The sequence below is a fragment of the Bombus huntii genome, chromosome 2, assembly GCF_024542735.1.
Source record: "Bombus huntii isolate Logan2020A chromosome 2, iyBomHunt1.1, whole genome shotgun sequence".
NCBI classification, from domain to species: Eukaryota; Metazoa; Arthropoda; class Insecta; order Hymenoptera; family Apidae; genus Bombus; species Bombus huntii.
Genome location: NC_066239.1, coordinates 20,802,343 through 20,822,606, shown reverse-complemented (window position 1 = coordinate 20,822,606; position 20,264 = coordinate 20,802,343). Strand labels below are relative to the sequence as shown.

General features: G+C 29.2%; 5 protein-coding genes across 13 annotated transcripts in view; 1 reads left to right on the top strand and 4 right to left on the bottom strand.

The window, feature by feature from the left end:
* LOC126875079 (eukaryotic translation initiation factor 3 subunit M) overlaps window positions 1-11,662 on the top strand; it is a 77,721-nt gene extending 66,059 nt beyond the window's left edge. The window contains exons 1-7 of one of the 3 annotated variants that reach the window (XM_050637749.1): window positions 9,356-9,543; window positions 9,764-9,943; window positions 10,036-10,130; window positions 10,206-10,424; window positions 10,504-10,772; window positions 10,845-10,988; window positions 11,307-11,662. In XM_050637749.1, coding sequence (XP_050493706.1) covers window positions 9,499-9,543; window positions 9,764-9,943; window positions 10,036-10,130; window positions 10,206-10,424; window positions 10,504-10,772; window positions 10,845-10,988; window positions 11,307-11,530 — 1,176 coding nt within the window. In that variant the 5' untranslated portion in view covers window positions 9,356-9,498 and the 3' untranslated portion in view covers window positions 11,531-11,662. Of the gene's footprint in view, window positions 1-9,355; window positions 9,544-9,749; window positions 9,944-10,035; window positions 10,131-10,205; window positions 10,425-10,503; window positions 10,773-10,844; window positions 10,989-11,306 lie in introns of those variants that run through there. The other 2 variants (XM_050637759.1, XM_050637769.1) reach the window with 2 other exon arrangements.
* LOC126875086 (sorbitol dehydrogenase-like) lies at window positions 370-4,706 on the bottom strand. Of its 2 annotated transcripts, none has more exons than XM_050637781.1 (8): window positions 4,507-4,706; window positions 3,715-3,748; window positions 3,464-3,624; window positions 3,009-3,172; window positions 2,675-2,859; window positions 2,369-2,568; window positions 1,998-2,119; window positions 370-1,371 (listed from the first exon to the last, which is right to left on the bottom strand). In XM_050637781.1, the coding sequence occupies exons 1-8, from the start codon at window positions 4,558-4,560 to the stop codon at window positions 1,218-1,220; spliced, it is 1,074 nt and encodes a 357-aa protein (XP_050493738.1). In that variant the 5' UTR covers window positions 4,561-4,706; the 3' UTR covers window positions 370-1,217. The 2 variants fall into 2 exon arrangements, with proteins under 2 accessions (XP_050493738.1, XP_050493745.1); XM_050637788.1 differs by having other exon boundaries at window positions 2,369-2,547.
* LOC126874946 (serine/threonine-protein kinase RIO2) lies at window positions 4,506-9,180 on the bottom strand. Of its 5 annotated transcripts, none has more exons than XR_007693134.1 (6): window positions 8,969-9,175; window positions 8,519-8,660; window positions 8,006-8,384; window positions 7,645-7,929; window positions 5,990-7,550; window positions 4,506-5,271 (listed from the first exon to the last, which is right to left on the bottom strand). XR_007693134.1 is itself a non-coding variant. In XM_050637505.1 (6 exons), exons 2-6 carry the CDS (start codon window positions 8,652-8,654, stop codon window positions 6,881-6,883), a joined length of 1,380 nt encoding a protein of 459 aa, XP_050493462.1. In that variant the 5' UTR covers window positions 8,655-8,660; window positions 9,140-9,180; the 3' UTR covers window positions 4,506-6,880. The 5 variants fall into 5 exon arrangements, 4 of the variants coding, with proteins under 4 accessions (XP_050493462.1, XP_050493452.1, XP_050493455.1 ...); XM_050637505.1 differs by having other exon boundaries at window positions 4,506-7,131; window positions 7,222-7,550; window positions 9,140-9,180; XM_050637495.1 differs by having other exon boundaries at window positions 4,506-7,131; window positions 7,222-7,550.
* Window positions 11,663-12,007: 345 nt separating the features above from the next.
* LOC126875072 (uncharacterized) lies at window positions 12,008-16,397 on the bottom strand. The gene is made up of 8 exons (XM_050637736.1): window positions 15,539-16,397; window positions 15,078-15,251; window positions 14,853-14,976; window positions 14,537-14,717; window positions 14,240-14,447; window positions 14,005-14,155; window positions 13,787-13,926; window positions 12,008-13,634 (listed from the first exon to the last, which is right to left on the bottom strand). The coding sequence occupies exons 1-8, from the start codon at window positions 15,659-15,661 to the stop codon at window positions 13,512-13,514; spliced, it is 1,224 nt and encodes a 407-aa protein (XP_050493693.1). The 5' UTR covers window positions 15,662-16,397; the 3' UTR covers window positions 12,008-13,511.
* A 489-nt stretch (window positions 16,398-16,886) lies between these two features.
* Window positions 16,887-19,927, bottom strand: LOC126875095 (ethanolamine kinase). 2 transcript variants are annotated; one of them, XM_050637803.1, is made up of 7 exons: window positions 19,547-19,927; window positions 19,230-19,368; window positions 18,434-18,571; window positions 18,090-18,355; window positions 17,780-18,006; window positions 17,398-17,620; window positions 16,887-17,253 (listed from the first exon to the last, which is right to left on the bottom strand). In XM_050637803.1, the coding sequence occupies exons 2-7, from the start codon at window positions 19,353-19,355 to the stop codon at window positions 17,187-17,189; spliced, it is 1,047 nt and encodes a 348-aa protein (XP_050493760.1). In that variant the 5' UTR covers window positions 19,356-19,368; window positions 19,547-19,927; the 3' UTR covers window positions 16,887-17,186. The 2 variants fall into 2 exon arrangements, with proteins under 2 accessions (XP_050493760.1, XP_050493769.1); XM_050637812.1 differs by lacking the exon at window positions 19,547-19,927 and adding an exon at window positions 19,041-19,102 and having other exon boundaries at window positions 19,230-19,371.
* Between the last annotated feature and the right edge of the window lie 337 nt (window positions 19,928-20,264).

Genomic DNA, 20,264 nt, shown 5'->3' with positions numbered 1-20,264 from the left:
ACCGACGCGTATCCGTAAGTACGTACGTGTTGCATATTTCGACGAAAGAGGAAACTCAAATACGAGAGTAGCTGGAAAACAGACTGTACGTTTCAAGTACCACTCGGGTAACGTAGAAGGCTAATAGAAGAAGTCATGCAGTGTCATTGTTAGCAGACAATATCACAGATGGTTAAGTTTCTCCTCGCTAATACTTCTGATTCATTGAAACCGTTGAAAAGCAGCGCTCAATATACCTTTCATCTTGCGTCTTTACATTCCATTTTGACGATACTTTGGCCAACATATTCATTTTTTTCGATTTATAAGTATTATTTTTATTTGCTTTTGCCTACCAAAATCGATTAACGCTTGTACAATTTCGACGAGTATACGTGAATTTCATTTATTTAATACGATACAAAACACGAAAGAAGATAAAATTGTCAATATCGTTGAAAATAAACGATTGTTAGCAGACACAGTGTAATGGAATTTTGTTCTTTTTCAACTATTTACAAAAATGTTTATCTGTTTGCGCGTATACTACGCTCTATATTAGGCATATAGACGTATTTCGGAAACTTTATTTGCGATATATTTAGATTTACAATAAAATGTTAATCGCATATAGATACATTTGAATCGAACGAAACAAACGATCGTATGATTGATTTTAAACGTAAAAATTCCAATTTTTGTCAATGGCTACACGTACAGCTATTTTTTTAATAACAATAGCAAAAATACTAATAAACAGGCATTTGAATGATGATAATTCTAATAAAAATAACGATAATTTTCTATCATATAGATACATCGATCGTTAAATGTTAAAATACTTAAAATACATCGATGAGGAGGGAATATTCGTATCTACGCGTGTCAGCCGCGTACAGCGTAATGCCCCTTTCGCATAACGTATATGATTATATATATGTACATATGTCATTTAATTAAAAAATGTACCTAGATACATGTATATACAGAGCATGACTAAATACGAACAATCAGCGAAAACTAATTATCATTAGCTTCAGAAATTCAAAAAGCATACATTTCATTTATGTTTTGTCAATAATCCCATTGTCCTACCGATAACAATTCCGTATAAAAGACTTACTACTGCCTTAATATTAACAATATCACCTATTTTTCAATTTCTTACGGGCATGTTTTACGGTTATTGCAGCTCGTGATGTTAAGAAATAATTTCCTTTGATTCGTCATTTACTTTCCTAGTTACAATGTATCATAACCTTAACGACATTATCTTGTCCAGATTTGGATGTTTCAAAAGCTTGAACGGTTTCCTCTAACTTATAATTATGAGTTATCAGTGGTTTCACATCAATTTTTTTAGAGGTCAAGAGATCCAGCGCATCGCCATAACTAAAAAACAGAAAGAAAAACATCATCTTTTAAGATGCTGCTGTTAACACTATATGAGCATTAACATTGTGTGTGTGTGTATATATATATATATATACCAGCGTATATATACATTTAACGATACATGTGTATATAAATATGTTAAATATCGTGGAATCAAGATCAACGTCATTCACAGAAGTAAGCAAAATATTTGCATTGATATGACACACTATACTCGATTTGATAGAAAGATACGCGTAACTTATAACATGTCGAACGAATTTTAATTCATTTCATTCTTCGTTTCAATGTAGAATCCAATTGGTACAAAGAAAAAGTCAATCGAGCTATAACTAACAGGAAGGAGATTACACAGTTTAATTCCTTACTTTATACACTTACTTGTTTTTCTTTTTTTTTCTTTTTGGCGAGAATATCATTCTATGGTAGAATTTTGTCATTTCTTTATTCATTCAATGACAGTAATAATAATTTATTGTTTATTTAGCAAATTTAAGTTTAATTACGCTCGTTCGTAGAAACTAAAAACTCATCGGCAATCGATATGTAACATGTGCGTGTATCAACAGCCGCAATAGCGAGTACGCTATTATCGGCAAAAAATGAAAAATATTTGTACGTACTCGTTTGCGTATCGAAATACACCTCTAATGTCAACTTCTCTTACAAGTGCGTTCATCAACGGAATTTGAACCTCCGGTGCTCCCATTCCTACTAAAACTGCCACTCCACCCGATTTGGTCACCTAAAAATCCAAGGCATGTTCCATGCACATCACATGCATCCAACTTGCGTGCGATGCACGATAAGTACGTAGGTGCATCTATTATACATATGTTTCATTTCGCTACATTTCTCTACGTGTTGATTCGATTAATTCGATGAATTGATATTACTATTACGTCTAACTGATTATATCAACAGTGATTCTTATTGAAAAATCAGTCGATAAGAAAGAAAAGACGCGCGTATAGACAAAAAATGGAAGACTTACGAGAATCGCCAATCGTATCATAGACTGTGCCCCACACGCATCAATCGTCGCGTCAGGTTCTTCACCCAAGAGCTCGATAACTTTCTCTGCAGTTTTGGACTCTTTATCCTCCTTTGTCGTTAATAATATTGCATCAGCACCAAGTTTCTTTGCAAGATCTAATCTATTTTGTGAGAGATCTAAAGCAGATCGTTCCGTAACTATTGTAAATTGTAAATTGCAAACGTTTTATTTTTACGTATATTTATGTATCTATATGAAAACCCTTAATTCCCGATTGATCGTACGATAGAGGAAAAAGCATACCCATAATAACGACTTTACTGGCTCCCATAGCTTTCGCTACCAATAACGATACTAGACCGATCGGTCCGGCTCCCAAAATCAAAACTTTCGAACCGATACCAATGTTCGCGCGCTTACAAGCGTGTACACCGACTGATAAAGGCTCCAGTAATGCTCCTTCCGCTAACGTCACATTGTCTGGTAATCTGTAATGTAACCGGACAATTTCAGTTATTACAGGTCAAATATCATTTAAAAATATTTAAGTCATATATATGTATATCCGATTAAATATAAAAATCTATACATCCTTATAGGATGATAAAGGTATAAAAATGTATTTACGTATACTTACTTGAAACAAAAATCAGCAGCGTGCTTGTAGAAACGTCTTAAACTGCCATGTACCGGAGGAGTAGCGCAAAATACCATCTCTTTGCATAAATTGTAACGTCCTCCTTTACAAAATTTGCACATTCTACAGGATACCCCGGGTTCAATGGCTACTCGATCACCGACCTAAGTTAGATATTTATTAAACATCGATCGGTGCAGATAAATGATATTTAAGCGAATTTCGTTAACATACAAGTTGCAATAGACGATTCTTCGATTTGTTTATACTTTTACCTACTATGTATACATATACCTACGTACATGCGTATAGAGTATACGTAACTTGACGACTGAATGACACGTACATAAATACCATACTATCCAAACTATCTGTTTTCTTTTTTTTTTTTTACTATTATCTTTAAAAAACTATTTTAATAGTCAGAATAACATTCGTTTTTCGTTCTCACGTACCTTCAAATTTTTTACATTCTTTCCAAGTTTGACAACCACTCCGGAAGATTCGTGACCTATTATCATAGGTTCCCGCACTACAAAGTCACCTATTCTACCATTTACCAAATAATGAACATCGGAACCACAAATTCCAACGCAACCCATTTGCAAGAGTACCTCTAAAGGAGAGAAAAAAGCATAATAAACATTCGCTTTTCTTGTACTACACCTTGCTGTACTTCCATTTAATAAAATGAAAAAGCTCTCACCATCTTCGGCAGGTTCCTCGATCGGAGTTTGTTCCTATAATGGAGAAAGATAAGAACTATAGCTATCAATCGTATACAACAGTAGCATTTATGGTTTGTAAGATTGGTTCAACTTAAAAATTTCGTTAAACATAATTTTCTACAACTTTTTAAATTATTTTTATAACGCAACAACAAACAAAACGATAAATAGGAATAAAAGAATAACGAGTGTATTCGATTTTAGATATAACAAGATTTCGTTTCGAAATAGAAACGATATAACGTTAGAACAGCAATGCGCTAGCTTTTAGCGAGCGCATTCTATGCGCACGTAACATGAAATAGATTGACCCCGCGTATAATCGCAAATAACGAAATAATGACGAAAATAGCGAAGTTTGTCCTTGTACGTGCACAGGCGATTTGTCTCGTTCCTATTCGTTGACCATTCCATATGTTAATTGTATTAGCGGTAGTAACCGTTTCAAGTAATAACAGAGGAGACAAAGAAACAAGTTAAATCGACATAATCGTTTCCTCCAAATTACACTTTAACGAAATCGAGATAAGCTACGATGCGCGGCTGAGCTATTTCATATATTATTACATACTTAGGGTAACATAAAAGGTGTTAAAACATTTCTATAATCGTCTCATTACGCGTTCGTGTAAATAAATCGCGATTATTCACGAGAAAATGATCACAACTGAATATTTCATATTTAGGATATTCATCTCATATTAGGTACTTAGGTATACGTATATGTATGAGATATTTGTATAATTTATTACTAAATTTGTAATACTGACCAGTCTTATATCGTTGATACCATAGAGAATAGCTGTGAGATTGTCTTTGGCCATGTTAAAAAAGCAGATGTCGTTACAGCAATCGACGAACACGATTTATACTAAAATAGATTCCGCGAAGAGCACTAGAATGACACTCAAACTAGAAGAGAAGAGCGTGCGCGGCTTATATATGAGCAGTCTAGCTGTCGCGATCATCACAACAAGCAACCTTATCATTCGTACCCTGTGGAATCGTTTTACTCTTCTAAAAAATATCGATGTGCTCGACGAACTTTCTCGATTAACTACTTTTGTTTTGTTCGCATCTTCGCACAAATGTTCTTTCCGTTTCTGTCACTCTCCAAGATTTTTGTAAAATATTCGAGTCTGTTCGAAACATTCCTTCTCGAATCAAACGACCCTTGGAGCGAAACCTCCAATCAGTCTCCGTCGATTCGGTTCAAAGTTCAAGATCGTTGATCCATTGCAAAATAATACATTTGGAGTAAATGTAAAAATTCAAATCTTAAGATGTTCGTTATAATAGACATGTATCTGATATTAAATAATTGAACAATATACAATTTTCCCCCCAAAAATAATTTTTAAAATGTTTATTTTATATATACAGGGTAAATCGATAAAAAGTATGCATTATCTAAAATAACTCGTTACCTATTGATGCAATCTAATGATGCAATTGTATTTTTCTATATCTTATATTTTCTGACATATCAAGGTGACCTTGAGTTTTTTTATAGACGCCGTATACGTTAACATTTTCTGTAAAAAAGCATTAACTTATTTATACCGAAAAACCAGATATTTTAATTTTAATCTATCAAACTTAACGTATGAAAGACAAAGATAAGGTAAACGCAAGAATAACACTTTGAGTCTTTCCTTGTCTTTAATACGTTAAACTCAACGATTCGTTTATGACGTTTTTCGATAAGGCCAGTAGGTAACGAGGTATTTTAAGTAGTACTTCTTATTGGCTCGCTCTATATGCATGTGTATATGAATCTAACGATCGAAAATTAAAATTGGAAATTATTTCTTGAGGAAGTAAGACATTTCTATGCTGTAGAAACGAGACGCAAAAATTTACTTTATAGGGACAATCGCAAAAATGAACTTCTCTAATCACCAAACATGCCCCAATGTACATACGTATGTACACACATACAGATGAAATATGTTAATACCAATGTAAACGAACAGTTGTAACTTCCGAATATAAACAAAATTAATGTTTACTGAAATGTAAGCAACTTTTGACCTTCGTATCTAATTTCAAATTATCTTATCTGCCTAATGCAAATTTCGTACTACATACAAAATGCTACATTTCTTCTTAAAATGATCTATGTTTCTACCTAATTCTCTAATTACTATATGAATAAAAGGTACCGAAAATTTTCGTAACATCTGATAAAGATGTTAATATCTATAGCCTGTGATCATATTGCACCCTTATAGATAAATAAAATTAACTTACTTGTATAAATATTTAAAGTTTGTTTGTATTATGAACTACCGAAAATTTCGACGGAAACATGGATTCAATCATCAAGTCACATAATATATTAGATTAATCATTTTGCAATCTCTTCTCTTAATTACCTTTTTTTCGTAAATCGTTATTAACTTATTTTAAATATATATGAACGTCTATATTTGAATGTATCTCTAACGACAATTGATATTCGAATCTCTCTTCCAAATATATTCTGTTGGTAAACCAATTATATATTTATAGATGATTATTAAGAGGTTTAATGATACGTACGAAGCATCACTATACATCTAACACTTATATAATCAGGGTGAAGGGAAAGACAAAAAGAGAGAGAAAGAAGAGAGATAGATAGATAGATAGATAAATAGATAGCTAGATAGATAGATAGTTAGATAGATAGTTAGATAGAGAAAGAGAGAGAGAGAGAGAGAGAGAGAGAGAGAGAGAGAGAGTCTGTGCAAATAGTGCAAAGAATCATATAGATTTATATCCTCTGCTATGTCGAATGTTATGTAAGAAACAATATGTCGAAGAATTAAAACGTATCACATTTAATAAATATACAGTGGCACATACTAGGACCATGACTTGAATTTTAATCATTCTCATGTTAATTTCATTTTCTTTTGTTATCTTTATCTTGCCAGTTAATAGTGCTAATCTTTTTCGATGGTGGAGTGGATACTTAGATATTTAAAAGCGTTATGCTATATCTAAATAAATTCTTTTAGGGAAATAAGTATAATATAGAAATGATCGAAGCTTTATTAATAAAAATATATTATTTGTTAGCTTCGTTTTATTTTTTACTTTTGTTGTTTTTTATTTTTGAATAAATCATCTACAATAAGTAGCAAAAGTGTATCATTTTTATTCCCACCCCCATATCCCTGTTGATTGTTTAATCGTATCCCTATTCTCCCTTCTAACTCTAGTTATCGCATTTGCCTCTCCTTTCACAAGAATTCTTCTAGATTGCTCCCTCTTTTCACGTTTTTGTAAAGCTATTTTCACCTTTTTCTTAATAAGTTCAGGGGCGATCGTTGAAGCTGTCATACTACTGTACATACTTTTCGAATCATTAAATTTTTCTACATCATCATCTTCTGGATTGCATGTTTCTGTAAAAAGAAACGAATTGGTTATTTCTTTGTTGTGCTTTACATTTAAATCGTATGACTTTTTGCCTATTAAGTTTCCCACTGACTTACCCATATCGATCTTTTTAACACCTTCTTCTAAAATACGATCTTCTACGGATAAAACAGTTGAATCTTCCTTCTCATTTGTTTCTGAGTCTTCGGATGTTTTCTTTGATGTACACATAAATTCATTTCTCACAGAGTTTTCGACTTCGAGTTGTAAATAATTAATTTCACTCTCATTCGTATTTTTATTTTCTTCATCCGTATCCTCGTTGCAATCCTCCTCAATTTCTTCATCTTCAACTTCGACCATGCCTATTTCCCTCAAAAGATCCTTTTCCATTTGTTTTGTAATACCACTGGCCTTAATTTCTACATCGATACAATCTTCTCTCCTAAAGATAGATCCATTTGTATAATTTAAACTGCAAAGCTTTTATCATTGATATTTTATTTAACGTTTGTTTTTGCACTTTTATCGTAACTTACGAAATATCTTGAAACGTCGGGTACAACTCACTTTCGTAAGCGAAACGTCTTTTAAAAAAATCACGAACACAGTTTACGTCTCTTTCAAAATAAGTTTCAGCATCCACATGCTCGGTAGAAATCATTTGTGGAAAATCAATAAGAATGGGTTTTCCGCTATTTGTTATCATGATATTAAATTCATTGAAATCTCCATGAATAACTCCGTGATTTCCCAGTTTTACAATCAAATTCATTAGTTCGTCATACAACGATTCAACATCATCCAGTCTGTATACACCACATCTAAAACAAAACTGTCTTATACACACTGTGTCCAAAATAACATGACATAAAAGTTACTAATAATAATTATACTTACAGAGGTCCACCTTCAACCAGCTCCATAACAACGCAATGTCTATTGAGATCAATTGGTTTAGGTACTGGAAATCCTCTATCGAAAAGTGCTTTCATATATGCATATTCTCTTGTTGCTGATATTCTTGATAGATATAACCATGATGCCGATTTTCTATGTTGATGATAATCTCTCTTACTTTTGATATTTCTAAAACAAGTCCTTCCCAATCGATGCAGTTTTAAACACATTGGATTTCTATCCTCATCAGCAACTATATAGATATTAGATTCTTTTCCTACTCCAATTTGATTACCAAAAGAAGCAATAATACCTCTTTGTGCCAAAACTTTTAAAGCTAAATAGTCATAGCCTGCATTTGTCAAACGATAACCATCATCTAAAAAGGCAAAGAAAATATTTTATATACACACACATATTATCTCTGTTCTGCAATTCCCTTAAATTAAATTTTTATAAAAATTTATGTTATATTATATTGTATTAATTAAATGATCTTTAAAATGAACTAACATTGTTTCCCACGTTCATAACTGAGAAGCCTATGTTTGCATAGTTCCTTTAACAACTTATGTACACCACCATAACGCAAATTTGCTATTTGCGCAGCCAATGATGCAGGAACAAGTTCATGATTCTTCATTCCCATTTCAATCTGTAATGACAAATATCAAAAAAGCTGTTTAATGAAATTTAATAGCATTACTTAACCTTGACGTTTAATAAATTTAGTACTATTTTTCATTTTAAAAATAACAATCAATAGGAAAACATAATTTTCTAGCACAAGCTATACACATTGTACAAATAACGACACATGATTCGATTGGAGAATCCTTTTAAACAATTATTTCCTCATCTTTTAATACATATTGTACATTAAAAGATAAAAATCCCGAAATTTTGAATATAACCCTCAATTGTGCTTAACTTAATTATAGGCAATTGATAACATATATTTACTGCTGTTAAAACACGAAAATCATCTTTTGTTAAATATCGTAAAATCGTCACGTTTAATTTCCCCATGTTTATCTCAGGTTATTCCACTTTAATATTTTATCTCATTATAGTTTATCAAATACTAAACAGGATACACGGTAGGTCAGGACATTGATTAATAGAATGGACTACCGATGAGTGGCGACAAAGTACAGAACCTCATTCGTGTCAAATACTAATAGAGAGTTTATAAATTCTTGTATATGCTAGGGTGAAACCTGATGGAACCAAACAGAATAGATTCCTAGCTTTTGTAGCACTTGAGCGCTTGGTGCAGCACTTGTACTGGGAGACTATGACCGCGGTCATAACTCGTGCGGGAAACAACTAAATTCCATCTCTAACATATGTAAAGGATCGAAGAAACTTTCTGTTATATAGTTGGCCATTATGAGGAAAACAACAAGCTTTGACTAACTAGTAATTTTCTGATAGATTGTGTTTGATTTTGTCGTGATTGCGATTGAAAAAACGTGGTAGTATTCGGCAAGATGCAGGTTCCTCCGATTTTTATGGAATTACCCTTAGAAGATCAGGTAATTGATGGTGAAGATACATTAAATATCTAAGAGTCGAAGAAAACTTTATGTAAAATTCAAATAGCGTCCTTATTATCACTCTTAAATGAAAAGTATAGGTTATATTCAGTTTTCTATAGCTTCTCATTATTGTTTCATTTTATATATTCTGACAGAACGGACTCTAAAACAAATTTTAATAAATTAAATATATTTGAAATTAGTGTTTTATATTTAGGCGCAAGAGCTAAGAATATATTTTAAGAATTTGGGAGCTGAAATAAGTGAAGAAAAATCTCCTAAAGGAATAGAAGATGATTTACATAAAATTATTGGTGTTTGTGAAGCTTGCTTCAAGGAAGGAAATGAAAGTGAAATAGAAACAGTCTTAAATGACATTGTATCTATTATGATTGTGGTAAATATTTTATATATTTTTAAATTATAATAAGTTAACATATGTTTAGACAGCTTAGTAACTTTAAATTAATTTCATGTATTTTGGTTTAGATCCCCACTGAACGTGCAGAAAATTTAATATTAGCATTTTGTGAGAAATTAACAAAAGCTCCTGGATATAAACTTGGTTTAGTATGTCTAAAAGCGTAAGTTACATGAATATCAGTAATATTACTAATTCTTTCATATAAAAACATAACACTCTTAAAATATTTTCTCAGATTGTGGTTATTATTTCAATCTCTTCCTGATGACTCTCCAATGAGATATCATGTCTATTATCACTTAGTTCAAATTGCTCGCAATGTGGATCAAGTAAAAGCTGTGTATGGTGGAATAGATCAATTAAAGCAACAGTTTGCATCACTTCCACCATCGAATGAACAAATGCAGAAATTACTTCGGTTACTTCATGAAGTACTTTTAAGTTGCAAACAGGGGTAAATGAAATTTTATTACATGATACATTATATTTAACAATGCAATATATTTCATGAAACTTTATTATTACTATAATAGGGAACAAGCTGCTGCTGTTATGGTAGAACTTTTAGGTACATATACAGCAGAAAATGCTTCTGCAGCTAGAGAAGATGCACAACGTTGCATTTTAGCTGCATTGGCAGATCCAAATACATTCTTGCTTGACCCATTGTTAGCATTAAAACCTGTAAGATTCTTGGAAGGGGAACTCATTCATGATTTACTTCTTGTCTTTGTACAAGACAAGTTACCTGCATACTTAGATTTTTATCAACATCATAAGGAATTTGTAGAACATCAACTTGGTATGTAAGCAACTGATAAAAGATATAAAAAATACGAATTTATTGAAAATATAAATATATTTTTTTTATTAGGATTAAATCATGAGCAAAACATGAAAAAAATGAGACTACTAACATTTATGCAACTAGCAGAAACAAACCCTGAAATGTCATTTGATACAATTCAGGAAGAATTACAAATTAATGAAGATGAAGTGGAAAGTTTTATTATTGATGGTAAATTATTCAATTAATTATATTACTAAGGCTTTCAATGTAATTGGAATATATATATGTGCAATTATAAAAATATTTTTTTCATACGACGAATGTATGATTACCCTGCATAAATAAGATCAACCTCTATATTTTTTTATAAAATAGAGGCAATGTATACAGGGTATATTAACGAATCAGTACTGGCTTAGTGAAATTAAATTTTTATTAAGTTATCGAAGTATTCAACATTTATATTGTGTATTAAATTGATATGGTGTTGTTTATATTTATGAAGCATATAAAAGAATATAAAATATCCACCTTTTTATGTTTCAGTATTGAAAACGAAACTTGTTAGAGCTCGTATGGATCAAGCTGGTCGCAAAGTTCTCATTTCAAGTACCATGCATAGAACATTTGGCAAACAACAGTGGATGCAACTACGCGATTTACTTGCAGCCTGGAAAGCAAATTTAACTGCTGTACAAGAGGGTATGAAATCTGTAGCTGCTGCACAAATGGAACTTGCTGGAAAAAACAAAACTTCTATTACCCATTGATGACATTTAACTTCTGTATATGTAATTTAAAATTTGTGCATACAAATATTGATTGGAAATCAAGTTTAATTAATTTCTTAATTAATTTCCAACCTTACTTGAATAAATAAATATGCGCCGCGTGGTACAGTATTATGTTCACAATTAAATTACTTACATAATTAAAAATCTGATGATAAAAAAAAATTATTTATAGGACTTATAATCCTACCAGTTTATTTAAAATTGTACAATATACACACATCATCTTAGTTTTTAATTAGAAAGCCGTAAAAATATTAACCTTCATAAATTAAAAAAAAAAGAATCATTTATTGTATTATTTTTGATAAAATAGTTTATAAATGATTTGATATACTCCTCAACGTGCTTTTCTTGTACATCTTTGTATATAAAGAATTAAAAAGTTGAGATATGTCATAATTGTAGTGTGAATAATCCTGGAATATAAATATTGGTAATAATTCAATTATACACTTATATTTTTCGTACAGCAACATTTTATTTTCATTAATCAATTTTTATATGTGATAAAGAGAATTTTTGACATTTTTTGGAGCATTTCTCACATTCTACAATTTGATCAGTAGAACATTCATATACAACTTTATAACTGTGCATTACATATCAAAAGAGTCACATAGGCTTTTGTACTAATTCATTTAATTGTTTCTAATCTGTAATTTGTTGCTTATCACATGATACTGTTAACTGGTACAAAAATTACAAACCTTAAAAAATCAATGATATAAATCTATAAAAAATTAACACAACAAGTGACTTTAAGCGAATTCAAAATATAAAAGTAAAGTAAAAATATCTATTGAAATCTTTATATCATTATATGTTCGTACAAAAACATATGTAAACGAAATTTTTTATAAACATCTTTTTATCTGTATATCTCGCATACAATTTTTTAATATCAACATAGACATATATATATATATATATATATATATATATATATATATATATATATATATATATATATACACATATATATGTATATATATGTATATATATATATATATATATACATATTCTTCTAAGACTGTCTTCGTATACGTGTTTACAAAAACAATATATGTATATATATTATAACAAAAATGTTTCTTTGAATCGCAGTACATTTTTATTCTACAATTTTTCTGTTAATAATTCAATTCATCAAAAGATAGACATGTTAACAGATGCATTACAACATAATAAATAAAGAGGGAAATCTAAACTTTTTGAACGAACATCTTTGATTGCTATTTAAATTTAGTTGAACCAAACGCAGTAATTTACATACAGTTACTATAGAAAAATATTGTTTAACTAACAAAAAATTCTCTTACATGCAAAAAAAGGTATCAAGAGCTGAATTAATGTAATAAAACATTATGTATGACATCAGTGCAATTTATAAGAGTAATATGAAGTTAATATAGCGTAACTTATAATCAATTATTCTACATCCAATAATAATGATGCATCGTAAAAATAATAACTATTATTGTAAAATTATTTCAATAGCTTAGTCACTAATTGATAAGTAAAAAACTTTTTTTTTGCCCCTTTTTTTCTTTCTAGTACGATTTTACTTTAGATATGGCATCGTAAATCTCACGTTGGATTGATTCTTGAAATCTAAATATCTTTTTTTCTTTTTTACGTCCTACGTTATACAATCAGTAACAAATATATAGCACATTTATATAACATAGCCTCAAGTATATGCAGGTATGAAAATCTTTTTCTTTTATGAACTCAATATACTAACAAAGCTAAGATTTGAAATAATATTTTATCTTAAAATATATTCAAAATATACGCGAAATATCAATAATTTCGTATATTTCTATGTTTATTCTGCCTTTGCTTACACCAAACTTTTGTAGCATTCATTGAAAGACAGTTATGAATAATAGGTACTTTATATTTATATTGAAGTTTTAACGTGAATTCATTCTCTTTCTTTGAAAATATTGCAAAGTCAGATTTGAGTAGAGAAACGAGGACGTGGCAAGTCTCCAAATACTGTATCACCATGAACGCTTTTTGCTAAAGCTTTAATCGAAGCTCGAATGTTATGTGGATCATGTGGATCTCTTGAGAGCTGCAATAACATTTTATTGTTTTAAGTAAAAAGATATTATCTTGTAAGGTACTTATACATATGCAAACGCATCAATAAATATTATAAAACTATCAATAGCTTTGTTGTCAATATGAATAGCTGTATATTATACATATTATACATATTTATACCTGATCATCATCTTCATCTTGAACTGTTTTGCGGACAAATGATGGAAAAGATGGAACACTAACTGGTAACGATTTGGCTAATGTAGGATGTCCGCCTCTTTGTCCCCTTGGCATGTGAATACCTTCATCTTGACCTGAATCTAAGTATAATACAAATAACATTATTTAAATCTTTTACATCGAAATTAAGATTTACATAAATTGGAAGTTAAACTAACCATCTGTATCAGATCCTTCCTCTGAAGATTGAACTTGATCAGTATTAAGAGTGTCTTCCATTCCTTCCAAAGGAAATAAAGCTTCTGTGTCAAAACTAGTTGGTTCTTTAGTGTATATGTATATTCGATCTTTCTTATCTATGCTACCATTCTAAAAAAATGTTAAACAACTAATAAATTTTATAACTACAATTATTCATGGATATACATTAAAAGAAGTCACAAAAAAACATACAACAAGGAGATTAGGAGAATGTTTAGCACCAGTTTCATATTTAACATTAGAATTTGCAATAATTTTCGTCTCATTTGATACTACTTGTGATGTGTTTACTGTATTTGTTGTAGAGGTAGTTAAACTGGTTGTGAAACTGTCTGGAGTTGTAGGAGGAGTTTCTATGTTATTTGTTAATCTATTCATTTCTTCTCCTTTACAAATTAGCCTGAAACATATATGTATTTAAAAAAAATATGTATAAAACCTAAAAATATAACTCTAAAGTAAAAATATGATTATATTATGAAATGAAACCTTCTCAATAATCTATGTTCATTATGAGCTCTTTCACGAAACTGCTCTAACAATTGATATTGTTCAGATGTAAAAGCACGAATTTTATTTTCTATTTCTGTAGACTGTCTTTGTACAGCTTCTTCAAGCTGCTGTTGGAGACCACCCAAAGCCACTTGTACATTATTAGGTAACTGTGACACTGGACACAAATATATGAAAAATATTTATATAATTTGCATTTTATATATACACCAAAGAATAAAATATATCATTATTTATTATTCTCTTAGGCATTTATCTGAATTATATTTAATTAATTAATATATCAATTTACCAGAGAATTTGGTAGGTTGTTGAAAATAATCAAGTTCATCCAAAGTATTATGAGTGATTACTATTCTAAACACTGGACTATAATCTGGATTAGACCTTAATTTGTTTATTTCCTCAGGTGAAGTCTGTAACAAAAAGAATACAAAGTACTCATATACTTGAATAACAAAAGAATATATGATATTTGTTTATATTCTCTAGCAATTATAATTAATGTAATACTCACAACAATATCAGTATTAATAAGAACTAAAGCAGCACCATAATCTCTATGCACAGCATGAGTATATATTGAACAATTGTAACAACGGTGAATAACCCATGATCCTACATTTCTTATCTCTACCAAACCTGGTTGTTCCTTAGTAATACCTTCAAGTTCTGGTATTGATGCAAGGTTCTATTGGAAGCAGATAAATATTTTTAATGGAAGATTTATATTATTATAATGTACTATAATTACATTGTTGAATCAACAGATATGTAAATATTATGACTTATTGTATAATTTCATCAGCTATTTACTAGCTAAGCTACTGCAAATTGTTTCTTAAAATTTATTATTTCGTTTATATAGGAAAGTTTCTAAGTCCAAAACATTCAATAATAATTGTTATTAGAATATGAATTTGTCTTGAAATTGAGTGTTTTGTAAAAATGTATAATAATTGTTAGAAAAATTTTTACCTGCTGAAAGAAACCGTCGTTCTGCTCTTCAGGTGTCAATTCAATATCATTGATGTTGACCTTCTGCAGTTCAGTGCCCCTGGACTTTATGGACACATTTAAACATTTGCATGCTATATGCATCTTACACAATCAGTATACAATGTTTTCTAAAAGAAACTTTAAAAACCAGCACACTGTTTCACTATGCCGGGACTCATATACACGTATACAGTTCACTCGATAGTACTTTTCGTAATGTTCGAAATAAATTTCCAGGATTTTCCCTTGATGACTTTCGACTTTTACAATTAATACTAATCGAGACTTTCATAAATAATTACAACGAAACAATAGAAAATATAAAACGATAGTTTGACTTAAGGAGTATATTGTTATAATATCACAAGTTTCGCGCTATTATTAAATTTCAAATATGTTGTTTTTGTTTTGTTAAAGACCTAGTTGAAAAGCTATTTACTTTCGAGAAAAGTAACTTAAGCACATTATCTATATTTTGGATGCGACGGATTAGTTTATTATCTGATTTGATCGGAGAGTTGATTTATATACTGTGACAGATTCACACACTTAAAGCCAAGTAAACGAATTACCGAAGCTCATGGCTCTGTCGAATACATGCACATGTATATGTATTTATGTTTGAGAGTTCGTTTTCACCATATAAAGAGATAGTTTTGGATATTAATATCCCGAATTTTTGTATAACTGATAGTAAAGGATTCTCCACACTCGGATTAGGTAGTTATCTCTACATTTCTTATATATAACACACGTATTTACAAGTATTTTTGAAAATGTTCGGAACCTCTACTAAAAATAAACACTGATTTATAGGTATGTGCAGATGCGTACGTGATCACCCCAGACTCCCAGACAAAAACATACTTGCTAGTCAATTGACTGACTTTACCATATGACATAGGAACTTGACAGTATAAGAGTATAATGCTTATACATATATGTATATACATAGATCCAGGTACAGGGTTATTTGAAATTACTTACACGATATATAAATTTTATTTTTCAATTAAATAATTTCTATTTCTTTTTATAATCGAGAATGGTACTAATGAAATAGACATTTATTTATTCAATGATATCATAAAATGCTAAAAAGATATCTTTTGATTGAAACGAATAACTAATGAAAATGTATTCGGGAGTTGAGGCAGTTTTGAGTTTTATTTTAAAAACATTCTATTTCCAACTTTATTTCCAAGTATAAAAAGGATAATAAAACAGAACACAGTGTGAACTAACAACTTGTTAACAACAAAGATATAAATAACGATATTAATCACTGTGCAAGAATACTTATAAATGAATTATAAGGAATAACATGTTTTATTTTAAATAACTGTTATATTTCGCATATAATATCTTTACATATATTACTTTACAAATACATATATATGTATATATTTTTTACTCCTTTTACTCTATATAATACTGTCAATTGTATAAATTTACAGTAGCATCATATACAAACTCATAATTGTAAAATTTTCTTTGTTAAATCTTTGTTATATAACAAATTAAAAGGGAATGTATCTACAGGAATGTTATTTACAAACAATAAAAATGTTGGAATGCTAGTTTCATAACAGTATAACTATAAAAATATAACAAATTAGTTCTGATTTTATAATTTTGTCTTAAGATATTCTTCTTTCCATTTGAAATACTCATTAAATCGTATTGCAGCATACCTATAAAGCATTATATAGGTAAAAATAAGTTTTTTTAAAGTAGCATGATAAAAAGATGATTTTAAAACAGAATATTTATTACATTGTGGATTTCAATAAAAATGATGGAACTAACTTGGAGCTATATATTTCACATATACTTACTCTAAAAAGTCAAAGTCAATTGTTGAATGTTCACTTTGTATGAGTCCCCAACAACCCCAAAAAAAGTGTGATAAAAGAACAAATTTATTTACTTGTAAATACAGTAAATTAATTTCATTTTGAGGTACACATTTTACATTGTTATATTCCTGAAGATATATATTTAACCACGCTTTTTGCAGTTGTTCTTCAGGATATAATGAATAATCAGGATTATCAATACCTAAAATTAAGTTGTACATAATTATAAGTTAATAAATTTTATTTTTATTATACATACATCTATTTTGTACTTTATAAATGAAGATATATCATGATTATACAAATTATATTGTAAAAAATATCATTTGTAGTATTATATTTGAACATATACTTAAATTACCAGCAAATTCAGCAAAATGATTAGCTATGTCATAAGCTTGATAGTTATATCCTGTATATTCAAAGTCAATAAACGTTACTGACATTTTCTTTTCATTATAAAGTACATTCCCTAGAAGTAAATCATTATGAGCAAACACTACTTCATTATTCAAATTTATCAGTTCCTTTTTCAGTGCTTCATATTCCTGTTTTAACACACCAAATGGCTTTATGATCTTCTCAAACCTAAAGTGATAATAAATAATAATTATAATGCAAATACTACAAATAAATATAATTATATTTGAATTTATAATCCAGTATATTACCTTGTTTGTTTGGTAACATCTAAAAATTCTTTTGGCATAATTTCCATAAATTTTTCTAACTTCTTCCAAATACAAGCATCTTTGGGTATCTCAGTATCATCAGGTTTAAGTCTATGCATTTGAGCCATTCTCTTAGCAACTAATACATATATGTCAGGGTTTCTGACTGTTTCTGTTGTAAGTATATTACCTTCAATGAACTGGTAAGCTAAACCATTATTGAATGTAGCATAAATGGAATGTGTAAAACCTACTTTGTTTAATACCTGTTTAAATAATCAATTTATTCTTGATCATACATATGCATGTATTTTTACTTTTATCTTTTCTAATATTGTACTTACTCGAATATTTCTTGTTTCATCTTTTCGATCGATGAGCAGATCCGTCTTATGTCCATAAACTCTAACTAATACCATTTCATTGTAATGCTCAGAATACCATACTCCTATAAGTTTATTTGTGATTCCATCTGTAAATATCTGAAAATAAAATTTATTGTAGTATTAAAATACATATTTCTATTTATCTTCCTGTAATAAAATATATATCAGTTAATTAATATTTTTCAAATTTAAATTCATTAGAATTAATATAATTCTTAATAACTAACAATGATTATAATGGAATGTTGACTGAATAGTGAAGAAAAATCATAGATATATGAATAGATTTGATTATCAAGAAGCAGAAGAATGAAAATATTTGACAATACAGTGATACATATTTGTTCTTAAATAATAAGTCCAAGAAAAACACATTTATCAGTAGATAAGGTCATCATCACAAGATGTGAATAAAATGATCTTAAACTTTATATCCTTTTTACATTATTACATTACTACATTATTATACACTATTATGTATTATTATAGCATCAATTTTAATAATTTTAAATTTTTATTGCATTAAAAATTTGAAGATATAGTTATAACAAATATTAGTACTTACTGTAAATATTTAAATACAACTTGTATTTCATTAAAAATTTTACAGCAAACATGCTTTTGAAGCTATAATAAATCGAAAAAATGAGTACATAATATCAAACCTTTACAAAATATATATATATATGTGTGTACGTATATGTATGTAAAAAAATACTATATAAGTTGCAATATATTTTATAAAATGTTTTACCTTAAAGTGCAATTTATCCAAAGGCCATGTTGGTCTGATTTTCTTAATTATTTCTTTAGCACCATCAACAATTTCACTTTCATCAATTGTTATGTCAAGATGCTGCTCTTCGCATAATTGGTCCATAGTTGTATCTTATCTGTAACACGTAAATGACACTTCATTTGCAGATCAACTTTTAAGGATTAAATTTTATATCATAAATAATTTACTAAAAATATAGATCTTGTTTACGATTATAAGCTATAAACAAATAGTATCTTAACACTAGTGATATCTATGATCTATCAAAACATTAAAATATGTGTGTCACTTACAAAGCGATGTACAGTGTAGAATTATTCGCTGTACTAGAGACTGGAACTGAGATGTTTATGTGAATTTCTACATAGTTACTACCAGCTACTGCCACTGCTACGTATATGATGATAATGACATAATAAGCAACGATAGACTACAATAATGTAAGAACCTTGAATTCATTATGATTCCATTAGATTACGAAAATGCTATTCATTTACCACATTAAATGACTACGTACATTACATATGTATCTTAACATAAAAATAAAAATGATAAAATACTATTTCACAAATATTGCTATTATAATTATTTTTAATCATACTGAATAATAAAATTATTACAGGATTTTGTTTGTTCATCTAGATCTCAAAATATGTAAAAATATAATTTCATATTTTCACATACATATAGGTTCTGATATAGGATATCTAGAATATAGGTTTTCATATATAGGTATTTAATTTTATAATTTGCGCATGAGTAATAATGTTTTACCCACGAACATAGGAATATAGGGACCGAGTATAAACTTCTGTTTTAGATGAAGATACTTTAGATACTTTGGGGCCGCATTAGTCATTGGTTTGAGCATAAATGCGCAAAATTTCAATTTAGTTTGTTTACTATTATGAATGGTTAAAAATTAAAATATATAAGTAGGAAAATTGTTGTTGTTTTTATTTTGTATTTAATTTTACAACTACGCAATGAATTCAGTAAGTTTTGTAATAA